Source organism: Varroa destructor, unplaced genomic scaffold (assembly GCF_002443255.2).
Source record: "Varroa destructor unplaced genomic scaffold, Vdes_3.0 BEIS01000006.1, whole genome shotgun sequence".
Lineage (NCBI taxonomy): Eukaryota > Metazoa > Arthropoda > Arachnida > Mesostigmata > Varroidae > Varroa > Varroa destructor.
Window position 1 is genome coordinate 20542709 of NW_019211459.1, and position 20459 is coordinate 20563167.

Consider the following 20459-nt stretch of genomic DNA (forward strand, 5'->3'; position numbering starts at 1 on the left):
CACCGTCTTCTGGTACGCCGACTGCTGCTGCTGCTACTGCTACTGCTACTACTACTTATAGTACCTTTAGAACGAGCTAATAGCGTTGCGTCGTTCGTTAGGCGATAAACGTTGTCGACCGCTGGGGGCAAACAGAGCAGCGAATCGAGACAAAGGGCAGGTAAAGGAAAAGAAAAGGATGAGGAATCGTAGAGGACATATTGGCTACGTCGTCGATGACGTGAGGCAGCGAAGGTTTTGGACAAACCATGCAAATTGTCGACTCGCGAAGCAGCGACAGTAGCAAACCGGCGTCAACGGCTGATGCACCAGGTCTCAGATCTTTCATTCAGAACCTTCAGTGAATTAAATTAGGACTATATGTCGACGGAAGAGGCATTCAACGTTGATAATTCTACTTACTAAGTAGACAAGAGAAGGCAAACGCAAAAGGACGTAAGTGTCTGTAATGCTGTTGGTCCAAATCGTTACATATCGACATTTCAATTGCCTTCGTTATTTCTATTTTATTTTCTGTACTATCTTTTAACCTTTTTACCTCGCAATTTTCTATTTCCTATGTCTTTCTTCTACAACGAAAAGCAAAAGAGTAAACATTTTACTTGCTTGTATTGTTGTCGGCCTTAGTTTCAACAAACGGCTAACGACCATTTACCTGACATGTCAGTTAAATTTCGACCGTTCAGTGATGACGCAGTGAAACAGAATTTATAGAATGAAACAAACTACTCTCGTCCCACTTCGATGGAGATATCATAATGTAGACTTTCGATATAGCAACAGCCAGCCAGAATTCCAAGCGCAAGAATCGGGTCATCACTCAGCCAACGGGATGCCAAGACAGTGACGCACGAAAGCCCCGCACTAAAAGCCAATTATTTTTCACTAGGTGCTGTTTCTTTTAGAATTGCCCTAGACTATTCCCTAAGCGTTATTTCAAATACGCGTCCAATTTCTACGTGGACGCATTAGACAAATGCGAACACACAGCTACAGTGTACAATCAAACTGTACAAGGTGCCCGTATAGACGGAGCAAGTTATAGCATAACGAATCTATAGATGCTTAGACGTCAATGCCGGTGGTATAAACGCCGTAGCGGGGCGGACTATAGACGTACTACAGGGAAATTTTTATCAGCGAAACGCCACATCATGCCGTTTACTCCAATGACGCCGCCGTTTTGGCCGTTATTGCCGACTAACGGTTCTGCTATCTAAATATGGTCAGCCAAATTCACTGCTGTTTTAAAACGCGTTGTTAATGCTTCCAGGACAGAAGCTCTAGCAGTAGGTTAGATCAGGGCAGAAAAAGACCGCGCATGGATGAAGACGAACGGAATTTCACCCTCAATTCGTCCAGAGGCGCAACGGTTTCTTAGCGACATAGCGGATAAGGTGGGGTCATTGAATTTATGTATGTAGACTTTTCACATTTCTTCGTCTGCCTGATCTTGAAGCCTTGCCTCTTGACCTGAAGCTCATTCTAGCTCGTCTGTTCTGGCATTTCTCTGCCTCAGCGCGTTGATGTCTTCAAAGTACGAAATATTTCAAATTTATTTATTTGGTAAGATTTTCCCGTATCTGTAGTGACTACGCCAGGACAAACAAGCAATGAATCGTGTTCGAGGATCGACCGGTAGATCTGACGCGGTTGTTGTCACAAATGTCGTCGTAGTAAATCATTCCCGTTACGGTGGCGTCAATGGAACAGCGCTGATGGCACTCCTTACATCGGATTCGTTGTAATCTACATTACGTGGCAAGGCTTCGTGCCAGGTTAACTTATATCACACTGAACGGACCTGGCGACGGCCTGTTGGCTGGTGTGGGTCTTATTGTCTTTTTATGCGCTGTTTTCGAATTCCTGTAAGCGTTTCTTGTTAGTACCGCAAACGATGCCAACGACAAACGCTCGACTGCCACTTTTCGGTGCGCGGGCTTTTTTGAATCACTGGATTTCGATTAAAGGAGATTTTTTTAAATCCATTGATTGGGGTTTGATTCAGTGTTCTGAGACGGTAAGACTTCGTTTCTCAATAAAGAAATTCGTCACTTCTTTCCAGGCCTAAAAAGCCTAACTTTTTCCAATAGTATATATATATATATATTAAAGAAACATAGGGGACGCATTTTTGCCTGTATGCTTACTTAGCTACACGAAAAAAAAAAAAATAGACGAAATTTTCCCTATTCACCTACTACATCAGCCATTGACATTGTGATTCCGTTGCTCGTGTTAGTGTTGTCTTCACCGTCGTAGTGTTTTTTTCCAGCAATTAATCGCCGTTTTCGCCCCCGTAGTGGCCTCGCTTATCGTTCAATGAACGTCGCGACGGTGCAACGTCGGCCGCCGAGTGGCCTGTCGCCACTGCAGTCAACGGCAGTACAGTGGCAGATATTTGGCGCGTGCCACAGTCCCAGAGCTCTCAGAACGCAACGAAACACCAGTCAATAGTGGTTGTAAAAATGGTGACTTTGATTATGGTGTCGTTGTTTCTGTGCCCTGCTGCTGCTGCTGCTTGCATTAGCCATTATTACTGATGATATTATTATTCTTAGCAGGAGCGCAAACAACAAGCTTACTCTTGAACTGCTATGTGTAATGTGTTTTTTTTTTTGGCATAGTATCGAAACGATGTGGTACGACGGCGGGACAGCGACAATGAAATCAAACCCATAGTCAGTCGGTCATCAGCATCAGCATCGCTATCAAGCACAACAAACTTGCGGAGGAAACATGCGGACATTGTGCTTACATTATACCCACAAATGGTCGGCTTGATCAATCGATAGGCGCGGAAAGTGACCTCTATACGGAAGAAAGAGAAAACAAATACTATGATAGATAGATAGATGTATTCGGTGTTTCGGTTACTTGAGTTATCCACGATCGTGGATGTACCGTTAGTGAATTGTTAATGGCAAACTGCGGAGATACTCCGAATAAATGCAGAAGCTATTGCATTCCCATCGTTCATGGTCTTTTCCATCATTTGTTTTTGATCTCGCAATTGATTTCCCTTTAATCCTTCAAGAGAGTTGGAAGCTTCTCTTATCGGACGGCCAGAAATTATAAGCGTCGGAGGCCTACGATACCCCATTTATCCAAATACCCTTTACGCAACTACTTGATGTTATCTATTTAACGTAACCATTCTGAATCTATCCTCCTCCCGGTCGACACCGGCATACTTCGTGAAAATGTTTCTAAGGCTATAGAAGGAAACATCTCGAGGGCCATGCAGTCGCCTTCACTACCACCATGTAGCAGAATTACGGCGGTGAATGTTGCTACCTTTATATGATCAAGTGGAGTTATCTTCTCTTGATACTAATATCAGCTTATGCATAAATAAGATCGTCGGTTCCACACCAGCGTTAACCTAACACTATCCTTCTGTTGTGATCCATCTCTTCGGCAGGGGGGCCGGGTCGGCGCAGCTTCAAATCGTTTGCTTGCTCGTGTCTATCCTATGGACATAGTGCTCGCAGGTGTCACAGCGGCCTTAAAGTGTTGCGTTAAATGACTGACCAACCGCTCCGGCTATGTAAAGCATAAATGGCCTGCTATCCAATTTGTTATGGTGTCTCCTCTCTGGCCTCATTACCAGCATCCTGCGAGTCGTTTGTAGTGTATCATGATGATAAGTATCCATCGGCACGGCGGACTGTTCCTCTAGTGGCGACGATGTGAGCGCTGACAAACAGCTCCTGTGAATACTGCAGTAGTTAGTGATGACTGCTGTAACCACTGAGGTGGCAATGGCGGACGTTGCCAAGCGACGCGTTCGCGGCGACCCAGCGCCAACGTACTGACGACGAACACGCTTAGCGAGCCCAACTTAGCTATGTAAAACGGATTTTGTATACGGAAGGAGACAGCTAACTGACGAACGAGAAAAAATAACTGATACGGAAAGCAAGACACATTGCTAGCTACCTAGCCGCGCACCAATATGTCTCTGTTGCTTTAGGATGGGTAGTCATTTTAGATGTGTGCGGGTGCATTGGCTGTGAGCTGATTTCGCTTGATAAACTGTGGCCGATAGAGGCCCCTTGGACGATAGCAGCGCCAGCAGTAACAACAATAACTTGAACATCAATAATGAAACTGTAAGAACAGCAACATCTATAAGAAGGGCCATTATAGACAAGCTAAATAGTGTTTGCTTGAGCGATTTCCAGCCGCAGCAGCAATAGCGTAACGACCACCGATGATGGTACACTGACCGAAAGCCGATCATGTCGACTATATACAGTGCACAGCATATGATGATAGTATAGTAGGACGCCTTCTAACGCGCATGGAAATGCGTGCATGCAATTGATAACAAGAATCGTCTACCGAATAGTACATAAGGCCAAATTATATCCGGTGACCATCCACCTAGCATCTACAAATGTCCATATGCAGAACGACTGCAAAATATGTATAAAGATGCATTACTCGGCATAGTCGGAAAAACCGCACCGAAGAACTTTTTACGTGGTTAGCTCAAACGCTTTACGTTTTGCAGTCATCCACCATCTTCTTTTTGGCAGGAGCAGCTGTTGTGCGAGCACCATGAGAATGTTGCATGTAGAAGAACTATGGGAATCTTTCGTGAACTCCAAGTTACCAATACTCAATAGCTGTGTCACCGATCACTAAAAGGGACAATGGATTGATTAAGTGCGTTGTCGTGCAGCATTAGCGCCATATAGTTAATCGTCTTTTTCGTCACCAGACCCTATAAGACGTCTGTCCCTTTTAGCTTGCGGCAGGGTAGCTAACGCTATTGAAACAGTTAACTTCAGTTAGATTACTATGAAATATAATAAGTAGATAATAGATTCACGTTGTTGATGCAATTATATAATTAAAAGATCGATGCGTTTTGTAATAAGATTATTGATATTATATATATGTGACTTCCTTATTCGTAGATTAATTTCGAATTTCAACTCCAGAGTTTGACTGATCTAGATATTCGAATTAGTATGTGTGCCTTAAGTGTAAGCATACTAGAACTACGACGGGTGCCCGACAACTTCCTCGGAAGTGCCCCGTAATGCAATATGTATCCGCTGTAAGAGTCGGACGGTGTAAGTAAACTACATTTGAAGCGGTACGTTCTTCAAGTGTTAGACAATGAGTAAGAGTGGAATTGTGATCCTCGAATCATATGTTCATAATGTTATTGGCGTCATAGTTTAAGCACGTACTATTGTTACCGTCGTAAGTTGAGAATAGGACGGTAACAAGAAGTTCAGAATACGCTTATTATAATCGTTTAGATTAGACCAACATTGATCGAGGGCAAAATCACCTGCAACATTTCGTAGTAAAAAAAAAACTACATGTACTGAGTAAACTCACTAAATCAACCTTATCATTGAAATTGGCCATAATGTAAAAGACGCACAGCGTAATGGTTTGCTTCGCTCTAAATGGTAAATACAGGAACATTTCCCCATCGCTGCCATAGCCGATTAGCTACGTATACGTAATAACTACGGATTACATCGGCAGACGAGATAGTCGGACAGCGAACGCGGCAAATATACAACGAGATTTTTCAATGCAATATAATGGAATTAGTACGGTCAATCTCACCTTGACTCTTAAGGGTTCTCTGGTTCTCCAGCTGTGGGCGGCCATCGTGTCGCATTTGTCTTACGTCAAAGAGGCCGGGCTAGATACTCCGTTTGTTTGGCGTATTTACGTCGTTCAGTGTTCATGGCAACCTATGAAAGTTGGCGAGCGGCTAAGGTTAAAATACCATCACTGCCTACATGGATATTCAGGACATATTGGCGCTGCCGTTAAGTTCGGGTGAAGCTGGGCTGCAGGTACCTAGACGTCTGTCCAGATCTATGACGTTGTTTTTGTTGTCTAGCACGTTTTTATTTCCTGATACAAACCGGCGGTATTCAATATTTCAGTTCTTGTCAAGCATGTGTTGTTGCAGGTTCGTACTTTTGCATATAATCGTCAATCGCTGGCTCAGCTTGGGTCGTGTAGAACTGCGGGCGTGGCGTGCGATGGCTTTGAAGGTTCCTAATGCTTAGACCCACTCAGGCTCCCAGGCCGCCGAACAAGCTAGAGGGACAGGCTTGTTGCTAACGGGTTCATGCGTGTCTCGAATCGCATGTAAAACTCTAGTAACAATGATGCACTGCAAAGGCAGTATTCAACTGTCTCGAGAGCAGATAAATCGTTTTGTGCCGGTTAGCGCTGCCAATGATCCGCGCGTGTTTCCTGCTATTAAAAATTTTAATAGCGGGAATTTTAAAATTCAAAACAAAAGTAGCGAGGAACAACAAGCGATGATATATTACCTATCAAATGAAGTATTTTAATAGTGAGAAACTTCAGCAAAAATCCGTTTAAAGAAAACTGTGCGTCGTGGTGTAAGCTGTCGAAGGTTTGATATTTTTTGAAGTCGGCCCTTGGCAAGATATCAACCACGGTTCAACTGTTGCTAAGGGCTGATTAGCATAGTCCTCTATATCTAAGTCATGCCCAATGATGTATGAGATGGAACAACGCCAGAGCTAGATCTGTGCCTAACCACACCAAGGACCTATAGGAATAACGATAATAAACATAAGTTCAGTTTGACCTAGCTAGCGTTATGGTGCGCCCAAAATTCTTGTATATTTACCATTAGGCTTTCAGCATCCTAATAGATTGAACGAATTTGTTCGGAAGTAATGGCGCACTATGGTAGATTTCCCATGATCATGTTGCGCGCGGTGCTTCGTAAAGTAATTGGTGTTTATTTAATATTGATCGCGTTGATTGCTTTTACATGTAAACATTATGCATATTGATCCGGTGAAAGACGTGGCGCAAATACGCGCTGCTTCTCTACCGACATGCTACATTCTATTTATTTGTTTCTTTCCTTTCGTTGTTGTAAGAGGCCACCTACTGAGACCTCCTAAACCTATTGGGTCCCATACCACTCGCTTGTGTTTTTGGTATTGGATTCTGTGCGTCATCTTATACGTCGATCACTTTAATGATGAAACAATTTTTGTTATTTTGCAGGTGAGTGTACTCGATGTGTGTCTGCCCCCGCGCCCCGCCCCCCGCCCATCGCCTAAATCAAGAACACGGTTCATATAAACAGCTAATTGAAATTTTTATTATCGAAAAAGCCCTTGCTGGAAACTGTCGTATTTCTGCTGTGGGCTATGGTCGTTCAACAACGCAAACGATCATCAATCGCAAGCAAGTATCGCTGAGATTATGAAAAATTGGCCAGATACAAGAAACACACACATCTTGATTTTAGTCTTTGCGCTGTTGAGCGCGCATAACAAACAGTCAGTTATCGTAACGCGGAACGAAAATCCTTGCCGCTCCTGACGGCGCCATTCCAGAATGAGCACAAGTGCTAGATAGATACGGGACGCAGTTTGATTCCGGGTAAACACTCGGACGATGTCTTTCCAACACGACAAGACGCGGAAGCAACCCGTGGTCAGATAGGGCTGAGACCCGTTCATTATCTATTTAAATCACCATTATGTTGTCGTTCTGAGTATTTAGGCAACATTTAATTCTCATTCAAAGGGGCAACCATTCGGTCGAAAGCGATCGATTTTCAGCGTCGCCAATCAGAAATCATCACAATGCCGTAGCGCGTTATCAGATACAGTTCAGCCTTCGGAGCAGGTTGATAGCCACAAGCCCTGCCGTGAAAGACAGAGCAGATTTATAAGACTTTTCTTATTTGTTCAGGTTCCGTAGTATCGTTTCCACTTAGCGATGTTCGTTTTGACGCGTTAGACAAATGCAAGGCACGATAGTTCCAACGAAGATTATTGCAAATGCTAAGAAAATGCTCAGGAAACTCGGACTGTACTCGGATGATAAAGGTTTGAGCTATCGTAGACATCTGTGTCTAAATTTTGCTACTAATAGTTATAGGACAAATGTACATATAATAAGATTCGGAGGGACTACAGAAAGCGATTAGCCATTGCGTAGGCAGCATGTAAGTAACGATGAACTTATTGATTAATGTCGATGAGCACGGCAAAGAAGAGGGATGAGGAAAAGTAATGAAATATAATGGAAGTATATAATGAAAATAATAGAATAAAAACAACGAAAAAGTGTAATCAAGACAACAACTAATGCAGTTAATTAACAGAGTGTTTATATGAAGAACGCAAAAGAATAGTGGTTGGTAGACATTTTATAGTGTTGTCTCCTTCGCATCTTGTTTGCCCAGCAAGTGTAATGAAGTACTCTTGTTTTCGATGAGCTGCTTGTTGAGCGATAGTTTCCAACACTGTTGCCGTCATCAGCGTTCCACCTATTTATTAGATCCTTAGTTTAGCCGTATGACCTCTACCGGTGGAACAGTAGCAGCAAAATGCTACCGCACTTGATGTCTCCGTCGCAGCGGTCGCTCATCGAACTTCCCTGTTCGCCAGGACTTAGTACTTCAAACACCCCTTGGTTGAGCTTGGCCCTGGTGGAACCTGGTCCGCTGCGTTCCTCCCTCCATTCTCTTCAGGCGACAGTTTTCGTCGTCGTAAAGATAATCACGATAACGGTGACGGCGTCAATATCATTTCTGGGTCAATGTGCGTGCTGACTATCTCGTCTTCCGACAACTAACTCGTCGTATATTTTGTTCCGGTTCTTTGTAGGGCACCTTATCATTGCGTTTCGTCGCTCTATTGTCTGTCAGTTAGTCTTGATGAAACAGTGCACACTCTAATGGCATGTCAAGCCCGATGAGCGGCATTGGCGGACTAAGGTTTGACGGTCTTCGTCGATGGTTTATGAATTACCGGTAGCGTGCCCTGTATGGTAAAGTATTCAAGCGGGAAGACAGCATCAAACCAAGCGTCGACGAAAACGCCGGGATCAGTGTTGATGTCGAACTATTGACAACATTGTGAGGAAGGTTTTTTGGCAGAAAACAAATTTATGAGAACTGCTGCTTACGAATGATGATAGGCACGACCGTGCAATGTTAGGCGAATAGCAGACCCATGGATGGGACTGGTCGAAGAATGGTCCAGTTGAAAACCTACGGAATATGCGAGCTCGTACGCGCGGTTCTTTTACGACCTCACCTGCATAATCGCTTTTGGTCTCATTTCCCGACTCGCCTAGGCCAGCCAAATGTACCCGACAACCTTTGTCTGCACCCTGACACAGGATTAAATGGTTAATTCTGCCTAGGCGATTGCCATCCAGCTGAAATATCCTTCTCAGAACAGAACCAAAATTGTCCTGCAATGAAAAAGACTTAGTGGGTCCTTCTCTCTGCGATACTCCGTATTAGGGAAAGTTTAGTTGAAAGGTTATCCAAGGTCTAGAATGAGCTCATTGCCTCGTCATTTGTTCGAGCTCCATAGTTTATCGACTGCTTGCTGATCATTTGTCGGAGCGTAGACTAATTTGATAGTTTATCGTCAAAGAGGAAATCCATCGTCATATTTCGTGGTTCACAAACTCCCTTTTCGACATTTGCTGAAACAGTTTGATTTACTCGTGCCAGTCAGCGACATTAAGCTAGCAACGCCATATTTATATAGACGGAATGTGTGTCATAGTTTGCCCTTGCCTTACCACAGTTGGCTATCTATCTGTCTGTTTCTAACGTTGCCCGAATACTATCTCGATTCACGGAAACGTCGCGCCGCTGGATCCGGCTTGCCGGCGTCGCAGCGTTTACGACATAGCCACATAGTACTGGAACAGCTGTCGCCCATTATTGCACTAGGACATGTACAAGAAAATCGCTTGAAGGCGGCGAACAAGGCCCGAGTCGCAGAGGAGAGCTCGCTGCCTTCGAGTAAGCCACGCTCAATCCATGCTGTCGTCCATAAGGTACATCCGTGTCGTTTTTGCTGCTGGTACCGCTGTCGTCGTCGTCGTCGTCGTGGAAACTTCTACTAGCCGTATCTTGACAGTGGACGTTCTGGCGCAGTGGCTATTTGTCAAGTGTGAGAGTCAGTTTCCAGTCGAACGCCGCCGACCAAGGCTGTAGCCATTTTCGACTTGTTCATTTGGTCGTTGAGCGGTGCCGGGTTCGCCCGTCCTCTTCCTGTAGACAGACATGGCAATGATGACACATGACGGGGGCAGCAGTATAGCGAAATAACACGAACATAATGACAGCAACAAAGACGTTTCTCAGATGGTTTACATGTTACCGTCGCTCTCGGTCGTAGTCGTACCGTAGCCCTATTGTTATGCGACCCGCTTCAAAGGATGATCCTGTAAAATAATCAAGTTTACTTTTCAGCTGGATACAATTTGCGTCACTTTTCAACAAAAATTACCAGAGGTATGAACGACCTGAAAGAACGAGGCCCCGCAAAAAACAACGATCCGTAGATAACAGTGTATTCTATATGTACTGTAATATTTCTGGAAGGAAAGTATTAGAGATGAAGTTCTCATTACACACAACACCTAACGACTCGATGTACGATTCCGTGCGTGTCCTTTCACCACTGCGTCAACACCGATATCTCTATTAAAATAAACTAACAGGATAAGAAGACATTTCGAATATGTTGCTTCACTTTCTATTATGCAAACAGCGGGTGGTATAACTATTTCCACATGTTCCATTGTATTGTCGAAATAAGTATTCTAGTTGTTTCAAGATAGGTGAAGTGTAGTTTGCTGAAGAGGTGACTGGTCAGCGTTATTAATGAGGTTGGCTTTGACACTTCCTGCGAAGTGTTGCGGTGTTAGTACGAAAGTAGACGACGCCAACGTGCTCCAGCGGCGCGCTTAACCGCAGAGAAAGTCCGGCTTTATATCATTACGGGTGGCCGCGATGTTGGCAGACATCAGTCTAAAACAGCTGACGCCGATGCAGAGGTAAGAAAGAATCGATGCACGCGACAGGTTGGCACGTGAGGAGGCAGTATCAGCTCATGAACGGGAAGTATTTAATTAAATCCTGTAAACTTGCTTTCTCCCAATAGCTGAGCAATGCAGAGGAGACGGTCGTTAGAACATAGAAAAATTTCCTGCGGCTGTACTTGAAGATGCTTGAAAAAAACCTGCCCGAATTGATTTAGCTATGAGTGGGATGGGAGACTAACTGGTGCTATGGCCCAGTCATCAGTAGAATGAATATGAACAATATTATCTCTCTGGCAAAAGCAGCCGTTGCTCTGCATCGAAACTATCGTTCACTGGCTTGGTCATTCTATACCAAGCGATCTAGTCCTATATGTGTGTTCTATAGGAGGAAAGAAAGGAAATTGTACAAAACACGTGGGTATGCAATTACACACGAAGTGTTGCTGCTCATAGATGCACTCTTGGCTACAGGCCAATCAACGAGAATGAGAATATCTTGAGAATTAGTAAGCTGAATACCGCTACGTATTTAACCGACAACTGCTACAATTATTCCTTTTCTATTAATACGACATCAACGTCGATCTACACTCTTCACTGTTTCAAATAATAGACCTCGCAAAAAAAAAAAAAAGGAAGAAAAATCGATAAAGAATGACTAACGACAATAAAGCTTCTAACGGGTGTCGGCACAACATAGGGAGGTCCGCGCGTAACTAGAACATTACAGAGCATCAAAGACCACCGCCTCGACAACAACGAAGGCCACTGAACAGGACATCCAAAAGAAAAGGGCACAGTCTCGTACCGCAAGCAAAGGCAGTGTGGCAATGAACTGTGTTGAAGAAACCCGCACGGAGAGCTGTCATCGCATCAGCGCAAAGCCAGAATAGAGAAAACAAGACGGTAACAGGCAGGCGCCGTATGCCAGTTACAAGCGCTTGGTAACAATAGATGACCCTGCCCATGAGCTCCATATAGGCGACGCTTCAAGCGAGACCGAGCAATCGACGGACGGCTGCAATGTTCTCTTGCGGTCTATAGAAGAAGAGCGGTTGACGTCGACATGGACGTGTCTCCATCCAGAAACCCGATAGATGCCCTATGGCCACAGCAGAAACTACAGGAGGGCCTTAGCAAACAATAATAAGCATTGCAGTGAGAAACACCGTCGAACGTCGTTTGCGTAATCGTTGTTGTTTGCCATAGCTGCATACGGTGTGCGCAAGCATACGGCATGAAGTGACAGTGGCACAAAAACAACGAGAAGCCTAGCGACGGAGAACGAGGGGAAACCTGAGAGGGATGCCACATTAGTTCACTGCTACAATCGAAAATGGTTACAACCGCCGTCGCAATATTTCTGTTTTTTCAACGGGGCTTTTTCATGACGTGACCTCGAGAGTATGGATGAAAGCGGTGATAGGCGGTCGAGGCTCTCGTGGTGGCCAGGAGCGGTGCCGATAACGATCCTGACAACCTGAAAGTATTATTGATACTTGCGATAATAATGGCCAGGATGCTAATACGATGTAGACATCGGCAGTGATATGGACCGATAAAAAAAAAACGTAATCCACCGTAATGTGATCTCTACAATGAGCAGAAATAATAGTATCAGCAGCCCCAATTGCAGTTAGAGATAGTGTTCAATATCACTATGAGCGGGCCAGCAACGCTTGGCAGGCTTTACGCTGGTGCCATTGTGCCCTTTGTGGGTCTAAATACTGTTGTATCTTGTTTGGGTCTTGGCTTAGCAAATATAACGCACGCCCGGATAGAATCGCGTGCTTGCTTACGTTGCATTGCAATATAGAGTCATAACTAGTAACTAAAAACCGTCGTATACAATGATCATCGAAAACCCAATGCGTTTTTCGAAATATCAGCTCAATCGAGTTTCGATGCCCTGTGAACTCAGTAATAGCAGTAACCAATAACTAGCGATCGTCTGAACAGAACTACTGAGACTTTTTGCGCTCAGACTGAATAGATGGATGCGACCGGCCTTTATTTATTGATTATTATTAGCACAAAAGTTTAATTAAGATGATCAATTCCGCATGACGGCAAGCGGGATTTTGTCGCTGTTTTGTGTTTTCGTGGAACAGCGAACGATTCGGCCTATGATTTGAAAACACTCCCAGCAAACGGTAATACATTCTCCGTGTTACCGCTTGCTAAGAGTGTTCGGTTTTTAATACTCGATTGTTATCGATGTATGGCCTCATTATTTGCTAGGTCCAAGTTACTATTTTTTTTTTGACACTCGACTGTAGAGACAGTCTAACAGCTGTCTAACAGTAATTCGGAAAGAAACCCCTCGTGGTAATAATCAACCTTCAATTAAATTTCTGACATCGTGCTTGCGCCGTCGGCGTCGATGCCTCAAAATAAATGCAGGCACGACCCAGGGTGCCTCGATGATTATTCTTTGTGGGAAGGAAAAATTCGAATAAACTGACAAATAACAATAGCACGGAACAGCCATGATGGCTGCCACTAATTCGTTTGATTAACGAACGTTTTTGTATATAGACACACGTCTGTTTGTTAACAAAGGAAAGCTGGAAAAAAGGGAAAGTGGCAGAACGTTTAACACGCCTTCAAATGCCGGTTCACACTGATTGAGGACTTTCACTAAGTCGCACTGTTATGTAATAAACTGGACCCCTGAAGAAATGTGCCCGCAAGCACAGGGTCTGCTAAAAATTTGTTTGTCGAACCCCCTCCAAAAAACGTCAATGAGTTCTTATTTATATTGTTTATTAATACATAGTGTATTATCCGCTAGATTGATCTGCTGGCTTCGACCAACGTCTAGGCTGCTGTTGATCCAGGTCGCTCATTGCCGTCGATAATAACGATTCAAAATAATAGCTTGAATGCAGGCCAGCAGCAATGCCGAAAAAGCTTCTCGACAACATATGTTATTAAGACGTTGGATTGATGTTAAGCCCAATCTAACATGAAAAAGGTTGTTTGTCTGCATAACTAGAAGTTCACAGTTACCCGGTTAAGGTTCTTTGCTTGCACCGTTAGGCGTGTCTCCCTGAAGACGCATGCAAACGTTCCATCTAAATATACACTCTATTTAGGTGCATTCTGAACAACATCTCGTCCCACCATCTTCCGGCCATCCTCATAGATACGTAATGCAGTGATCCGCCTCCAACATTGTTCCGTAGTCTTGCCTGACTTGTTCTAGCCTCTAATTTTTCTTCTGCGGAATATCTTATCTAGATCGATCTTTTCCGTGTTTAATCGGATGTCCATTACTTCACCTACGCTGCCGTAACCGCTAAATTGCACCTGGCAGAGTATGCAGTTTTCTACTGACATGCAGAGTTAAACATGCAAAGGAACCTGCCTGATCGGGAGGGTAGGTTGTATTGAAAACGACTGCCTAAAAGGTAGATTGCTTGTAACCTCCTTTTTAGTATTTTCGAGTAGCAACTGCATAAGCCACTAGCACCCTTGAGCGCTTTAGATTCATGATCGTCTATTGAATCAAACTGAATTTAACGACATCTTCGTTTCAGTCCAAGTGTTCTATATTTGATATATAGCAAGATGATTCACAGGGTCTGGTGAGACGGAAACAAGTAGACACATGCACGCCCCCTTACAGCCTTAAGTGGGCCGAGTTAAGGTGCTGGCTAACTCATACAAGTACGCCCAAACATACATGACAAATAACAGATAGTGGCGTAAGCATTTTATCGAGTTCCGTAACTAACGGAGAACAAGCATCTTCAAGTGATTTCGATTTATTCCGTTAGTTTTTCCGTTACTGAAAGAAGAAATCGTATCGAGCTCAGTAGGCTACCTTTTAATGGCGGCGTTCTTATTGTCATTATTCCAAGGTTCGATCATCGTACTCTCGCGCTTCCACTCCGTATCGTCCTACCGTATGTCTATTGCACAGTTAGTCGGTCAAAATAACTTGGACAATATCAATCGCTCGAAATTTAATTGTTACCGCCGCTACTGTCGTTTTCTGGGAACCTTTTCTTCCTTCGCTTGAAATCCTTCGGATGTCGCAATAGATGCTCTTGATAAATGGGACCAACCAACTTAACTATATGAAAAGACAGCCAGAGTCAACGAGAAAAGTAGCCCGCGTTCTCAGTCTTCCTTTGGTTAGTCAATTTGACTAACAAAGCTGCTATATTTCCCCTGTAGCACGATAATAAAATGACGCTACTTGATGATGACTGCCGCGACAGTAAATACGCGGAATCAACATAAAAAAAAAAACAAGGACGCCGAAGCAAACCAACATTTGCACTATTCTTTCTTAGTTTTTTGCGTTCACGAGCCGCTCTGTGACAATGTGCACATAATTGGCACATTGAGCCCGCTTGTCGTTGGGAGCAGTAACGGGCGAGCAGCTCTAACAAAAAGTTCTATCGTACGAAAGCGTCATCATAGAAGAGATTTCGATGTCATTTATGGGTCACCGAGAAAGCGAGCTATCTTCTTAGGTCCCTCCGTCCATCCACGGATCAAATTGGAGGCCTTGGTGGAGTATAACGGCGAGCCAAAAGCTGAGGGATGTAATATCAACCTAACAGAAAACGCGCCAACGTTTTTTTTATAGCGGTGTCAACAGCTCAATAGGCACACTGATGTTGTCGAGGGCCCTACGACTGCGCTCGAATATTAATCTGCTGAGTAATGCAATAGACATACACTATAACTTGACAAAGACTGAAAGAAATTGCAGCAGAGAGCCAGAAAGACTACTAAGGTAACCGAATTTGTTATGGCAAGTGACCTCTTTCTGCCAGGACAGCATTAGGCCGTCGCCCACAGTTAGCAGCTAGAAGTATCAAGTCTATGATGTAGATCGTTAATATTCTATCGTCCCATTTTTTAATCATATTTTGTGAAAAGAAACGACTGAATGATGCAGTATTAGATGAACGCAGTTACAAGTCGGACCAGGTATCAGGCAGTACACCGAAAACGCTAAATGTTCGAGTTAGCTCTTCTTTTTAACAGCCGTTAATCGTATGTAATTATTGGGACGGGAGAACAACATGCAGATTTGTCATTTTTTACAAATGCCTTAGCCAAAATTTTCAAGCTTTGTCCTCACCGTCCTAGTGACTAACAATATGGAAACACTACCGCTTACAAATGCAGAACGTGCATAAAAAGCCGTTTGATGCTTCGCCGTTTTGCCCTTAGGTCGGCCTTGCTTCGACTTTTTGCAAAGCCACTCGTCGTTGATCTGATAGATGGCGCCATTTGTCATTATGGCAATTTGTACAACTGCAGTAGCTGCTTACTTAATAGCAGCTAGGAAAGCTTCGAAGCGGCCAAGGTAGAGGACATCTGTTAGCGTTTTCTAGCTTCGAGAATATGCACGTGTTGGAGTTACCGGCGATAGATGAAGACAGAGCATGAACTCTACGTGAAGACAGAAAGGCTTGCCTTTATATAATAATATAAAGTTGTTGAAATCCTTTCATGTGGCCAACGTAGATTCATTGAGCGGTTGGAACAGGTTCATCACCTTAATGTGTTACAAGCAGTGTTTGTGAACTAAAAATGGAGAAGTCATATTGTTACACCGGAGCCGGAGCAAAAAGACCATGTATTAGCGATCAGATCAACAAATAATTGCCTCTGTACAGCCAAGTTTAGGGAGCTACTTCGTTCCTGTTGGCAAAATACCACCGGTTGATTTCGTCGTATCGTTCTAAAGACCTCGAAAAGAAGACCATGCATGTTCTTAAATTTACAAGCGTACAATACGTTCGTTTCGAAGTAACAGCTCACTGTTAGGCCAAAGTGTTATTAATTAATCACTAATATATGCAAAATAATGCCTAGTTCGAGCTGCTTTCGAACGATGCATCATCAGGCTAGACTGCCTTATAGCTATCTCTACCTCTATACGAGCAAACTCATAGAATCATCTCAAGAGGAAAGTCAAACTAGTATTTTATCGTCCACAAGATATCCACAAATTTAATCTCTTTCTATGCAATATACAAGCTCGCCAGCCGCTGTAAATTTTATTCGGATCAACGAGCCGAATCTCCGTAGCGTCGCCTGACATCAAACTCAACAGGATTTCACGGTCTGAGCAAGCACGAGAGCGAATTAACTCTCAGAGCACGAACGAATGTCATTGTTCGTCCAGCACAACGACCAAAGACGCCTCGTGACTCCATGTTTTTCTTACCGCTCTTTAACACTCCGATGCTCCAGTGATGTTTAGCTTCAACAGGAGCCCCGCGAAACGATAGAAGGGACTCACTCAGCAGCCAGGCGATTGAAAGCGATCTTTAGAGATAGCGGTAATTTCGTCACTGTCCGCTGAGAAGTCTCTATAGCTCTGGCATGATGCCATTTCAAGAGTGTGATTCACATCCCTCCGGTCTGTTCCTGCGTGTATTTGTATGTGAGAACTCCCTACGAACCTGCGAGATAGCCCTCAGAGTAGTACGTAGCAAAAAAGAACATAGGCGTGTTGAGGTTGTCATACAACCGACAGGCCTATGAATTGCTTTGCTTGCCATCCTCGTCGGAAGCCCTACTCGATTCCTGCTGAACTCTGGCTACTATTATACCTCACTGTGACTCGCCTTCCCGCGTTCTATTGGGTGGTAGTGGTAGTCCGTACGGTTCGCCTGTCTGGCATTTTGCCACTTCCTTCAGTTACTCTCTGTCAGGCAGGCTTTCGATGGCGCGAATGCTTACTCGATCATTGTATGCATGCATGTCTGATTGTTCGTAGTAGCCCTGTTTATTGGCGCTAGTTTTCCTCTACAGCATCACCTAGCCTCCATTCCAGTCCTCTTGTCTCTTTTGGTGGCCTAGCAGAGCTTCTTACGAGTCCTTTTACTAACGGAACTCCACTGGGAAGAACCAAGTGGCCTTGCGCGTGTCCGATGGATGCCAGCACTACTAGCACGAACACCTACCCACCCCGCCAACGTGACTCACTGGGTCCGCGCCGCCCTCAGGGGAAACTCTACTCTTTGATATGATGCTGCAGCTACCAGTGTTTCTTGGCCTCATGCGATCTGCTGGTCGTAGACGATAGCATAAACTTTAATGCTATAACTATCCTGAAGACCAGTTGTGTGGATTTCGTAGTGTGCCTAGAATGGTTTAGACGATTCTCGTGGCTTGGGCTTCCATAATGCCGTGTAGTTTGCTTCCCTGCAGCTACTTACTGAGTTGGTGAAATGAAGCGTCCGTTTCTTCTGAGAGGAGTCCAGAGTACAGAGCTCAGCCACAGATGCACATTAACATTGCTTCTTTCAATGGTGCTGCCACCATGAAAAACACGCGGAATATTCAGTACTGCAACCGTATATGCGTCTTATTCGTGGTCGCGCTTACAAATCTCGGTGGGGTGAGTTTAATAAATGAGGCTTCGAAGCAAAATCGTGCTTACTTAGTATTGCGTCCGTATCGGCTTCTTGTTTTATTCTAAGTGAGTTGCCCTTTGAAAGGTGTCGCTGTTAGAGGAGTATCTTTTACATTGACGCGAATATATGAGCATAAACAACTGGATTTTGTTGTCGTTTTGAATTGTGTTTTGGTACGTAATACACCATCCGTTGATAAATTGCGTATGCTGTATAACAAAACACATGTAACTGCAACCTACGGCTAAAATAGAGACATATGATTTATTCGTAGGGACTTTATCGACATAAACTCAAAACGCTTTTCCAAAATGTTTTCGTTTCGGAGACGCAATGTTCCCCGATTTTGTCCTTTTGAAAGTAACGCCGGACCGCGCGCTTTTTGTCCTATGGGACAAGGCAAAAACGTGCTATCTCAAGAGCGTCATGTCCTTCTATTGCACACTTCAGCCAACCAGCAACATTGTCTACATATGTAGACACCGCTTGTGTTTAAGATGGAATATTTGTAGCTAAATTTATTCACGGCTCTTGTAGATACTCGCATAATGAGTATAACAACGGCTGACTATAGATCAGATAGTGACGCGCCTCTGTCTAAATGTCTGTTTGCAACCAGCGTCTTCGCTTCCGGATGTCTGCCTGTCCCCTCCCTCCCCGGCCCAATAAAGTTGTACAATGGGTCGAATGTCGCAGCGCCGGACGCCATGGAACTATACAGAATATCCATACGCATTGTGCATACATGAATTTTCTACTTCTACGCTTATCGACAGTAACGTCAGAAAGAAAGGATTAAGGTACGTACTTTTCACGGATGTTGCGTGCAGTATCATTGTATAGCGCCGTTGTGCCGGGCTGGAAGCAGTGCGGAGAGGAAACTGACTATAAAAATATACTATCTATCCTTACTCGTCATCCATAGGGTCAACACGCATTGTATTATTCAATGGCATTTAGTTGTATGTGCGTGCTTCGTCATATTGGTTTTGCCCGTCCCTCTCTGGAACATCGTCAGAAATATATGTTACTCTACCGTCGTATGGGTCCGCCTCTACAAGGCTTACTGTCGTATAGCATCGAATACAAGACTCGCTGAATGAGTTAAATTCGTGGACTCGTTAAAGAAGCGGACGAATGGACGGATCACGGAAGTGGCACGCCCTGTATCTATACCCACAACAAAGCACCCCACTTTCGCAGATAAATACGTACGTGCATTCACACATTGACTGCGTGCACTGAGCGACGAAGAACACGCTAGAGTCAACCTGCGATTCTTCCTGGCTTCGGTTAGTGCGCGAAGCTCTGTGTAATCTCTGCGTATATTATCAATCCCCATATGCCATATTCTCAAACGCGCGATGTCTCCTCATGTCGGTTGCACGAAAAAAATTGAAGCAGGCAAAGTCGTAGCATCGAGCGCACTAGTGTAAACTTTATGCGTAGATAAATATATATAAATGTAAATATATACAAATATTATATATTAAAAAATATCTGACATATGCGAGCAAAAAAAAGCATGATAAAATAAGTAAAGAGGGGCAGGAGAAAGAGAAACTTCTTCATATGGGCAAGTTCATCAACATTAGATCACCGATTATTATCTTATATCCGATCTTACTATATACAGATATACAGTATGGGGAGTGCTCCCAAATGGGGCTAAAACACAAGCGTTGTCTTGCGATTCTAATACGAACATTACATCTACGTAAAATAGATGTATGTAATGAGTCGCCAGATTGTCACCGACTGCTAGTTTATCAAGGTAGTCATCTTAATATTATAAAAACACTTCATAACGTATGCGTTGACAGTGACGCTAATGCTGCGGGCCGACTATCAGTAGGATGAAATTCTCCCTCTGAACCGTTATAAGCCCCCAAACGCAGAACGTAGATCTTTCGCATCACTTTGGGTTTTTAGCTTAAGTCTGATTAGTTCGTTTTTACTTATTCAAGATGATTCAGTACCCCTTTATTTATAATAAGTATTATCGCACCCAGCGGATCGTTCACCTGTTACGCTAGCTACTGGGTGGCACCCCCATCGTTCCACTCTTTCCTTTATCATTCTCAGAATAACATTTCGCAACATTCTGCTACAGCAGAAAAAAAATATGTTAAACAATAAAAACACTGCACTAATTTATATGGTTGACGGGTGTGGTCGATAAATTTTATATTTGTCTTTAGTAGAAACTGTAAAACGCCGATCGTT

The 20459-nt window shown here is 43.8% G+C and overlaps 1 protein-coding gene and 2 long non-coding RNA genes across 5 annotated transcripts in view; 2 read left to right on the forward strand and 1 right to left on the reverse strand.

Annotated features, from left to right (window-relative positions):
• The window catches only part of LOC111252456 (uncharacterized), a 28207-nt gene extending 25235 nt beyond the window's left edge, over positions 1-2972 (forward strand). Inside the window, exon 5 of the long non-coding RNA XR_015330482.1 lies at positions 2628-2972. This is a non-coding gene — a long non-coding RNA (uncharacterized LOC111252456). The remainder of the gene's footprint in view (positions 1-2627) is intronic.
• The window catches only part of LOC111252455 (protein amalgam-like), a 115387-nt gene that overhangs the window by 35427 nt on the left and 59501 nt on the right, over positions 1-20459 (forward strand). The window contains exon 1 of one of the 2 annotated variants that reach the window (XM_086993295.1): positions 18163-18217. The exons of the other annotated variant lie outside the window; for it this stretch is intronic. Within the exon in view, the coding sequence (XP_086849421.1) occupies positions 18178-18217 (40 nt within the window). The 5' untranslated portion in view covers positions 18163-18177. Of the gene's footprint in view, positions 1-18162; positions 18218-20459 lie in introns of those variants that run through there. 2 annotated transcript variants of the gene reach the window in all.
• LOC147754975 (uncharacterized) overlaps positions 8113-20459 on the reverse strand; it is a 51326-nt gene continuing 38979 nt past the window's right edge. For both annotated transcript variants that reach the window (XR_015330483.1, XR_015330484.1), the window contains one exon: positions 8113-10236. This is a non-coding gene — a long non-coding RNA (uncharacterized LOC147754975). The remainder of the gene's footprint in view (positions 10237-20459) is intronic.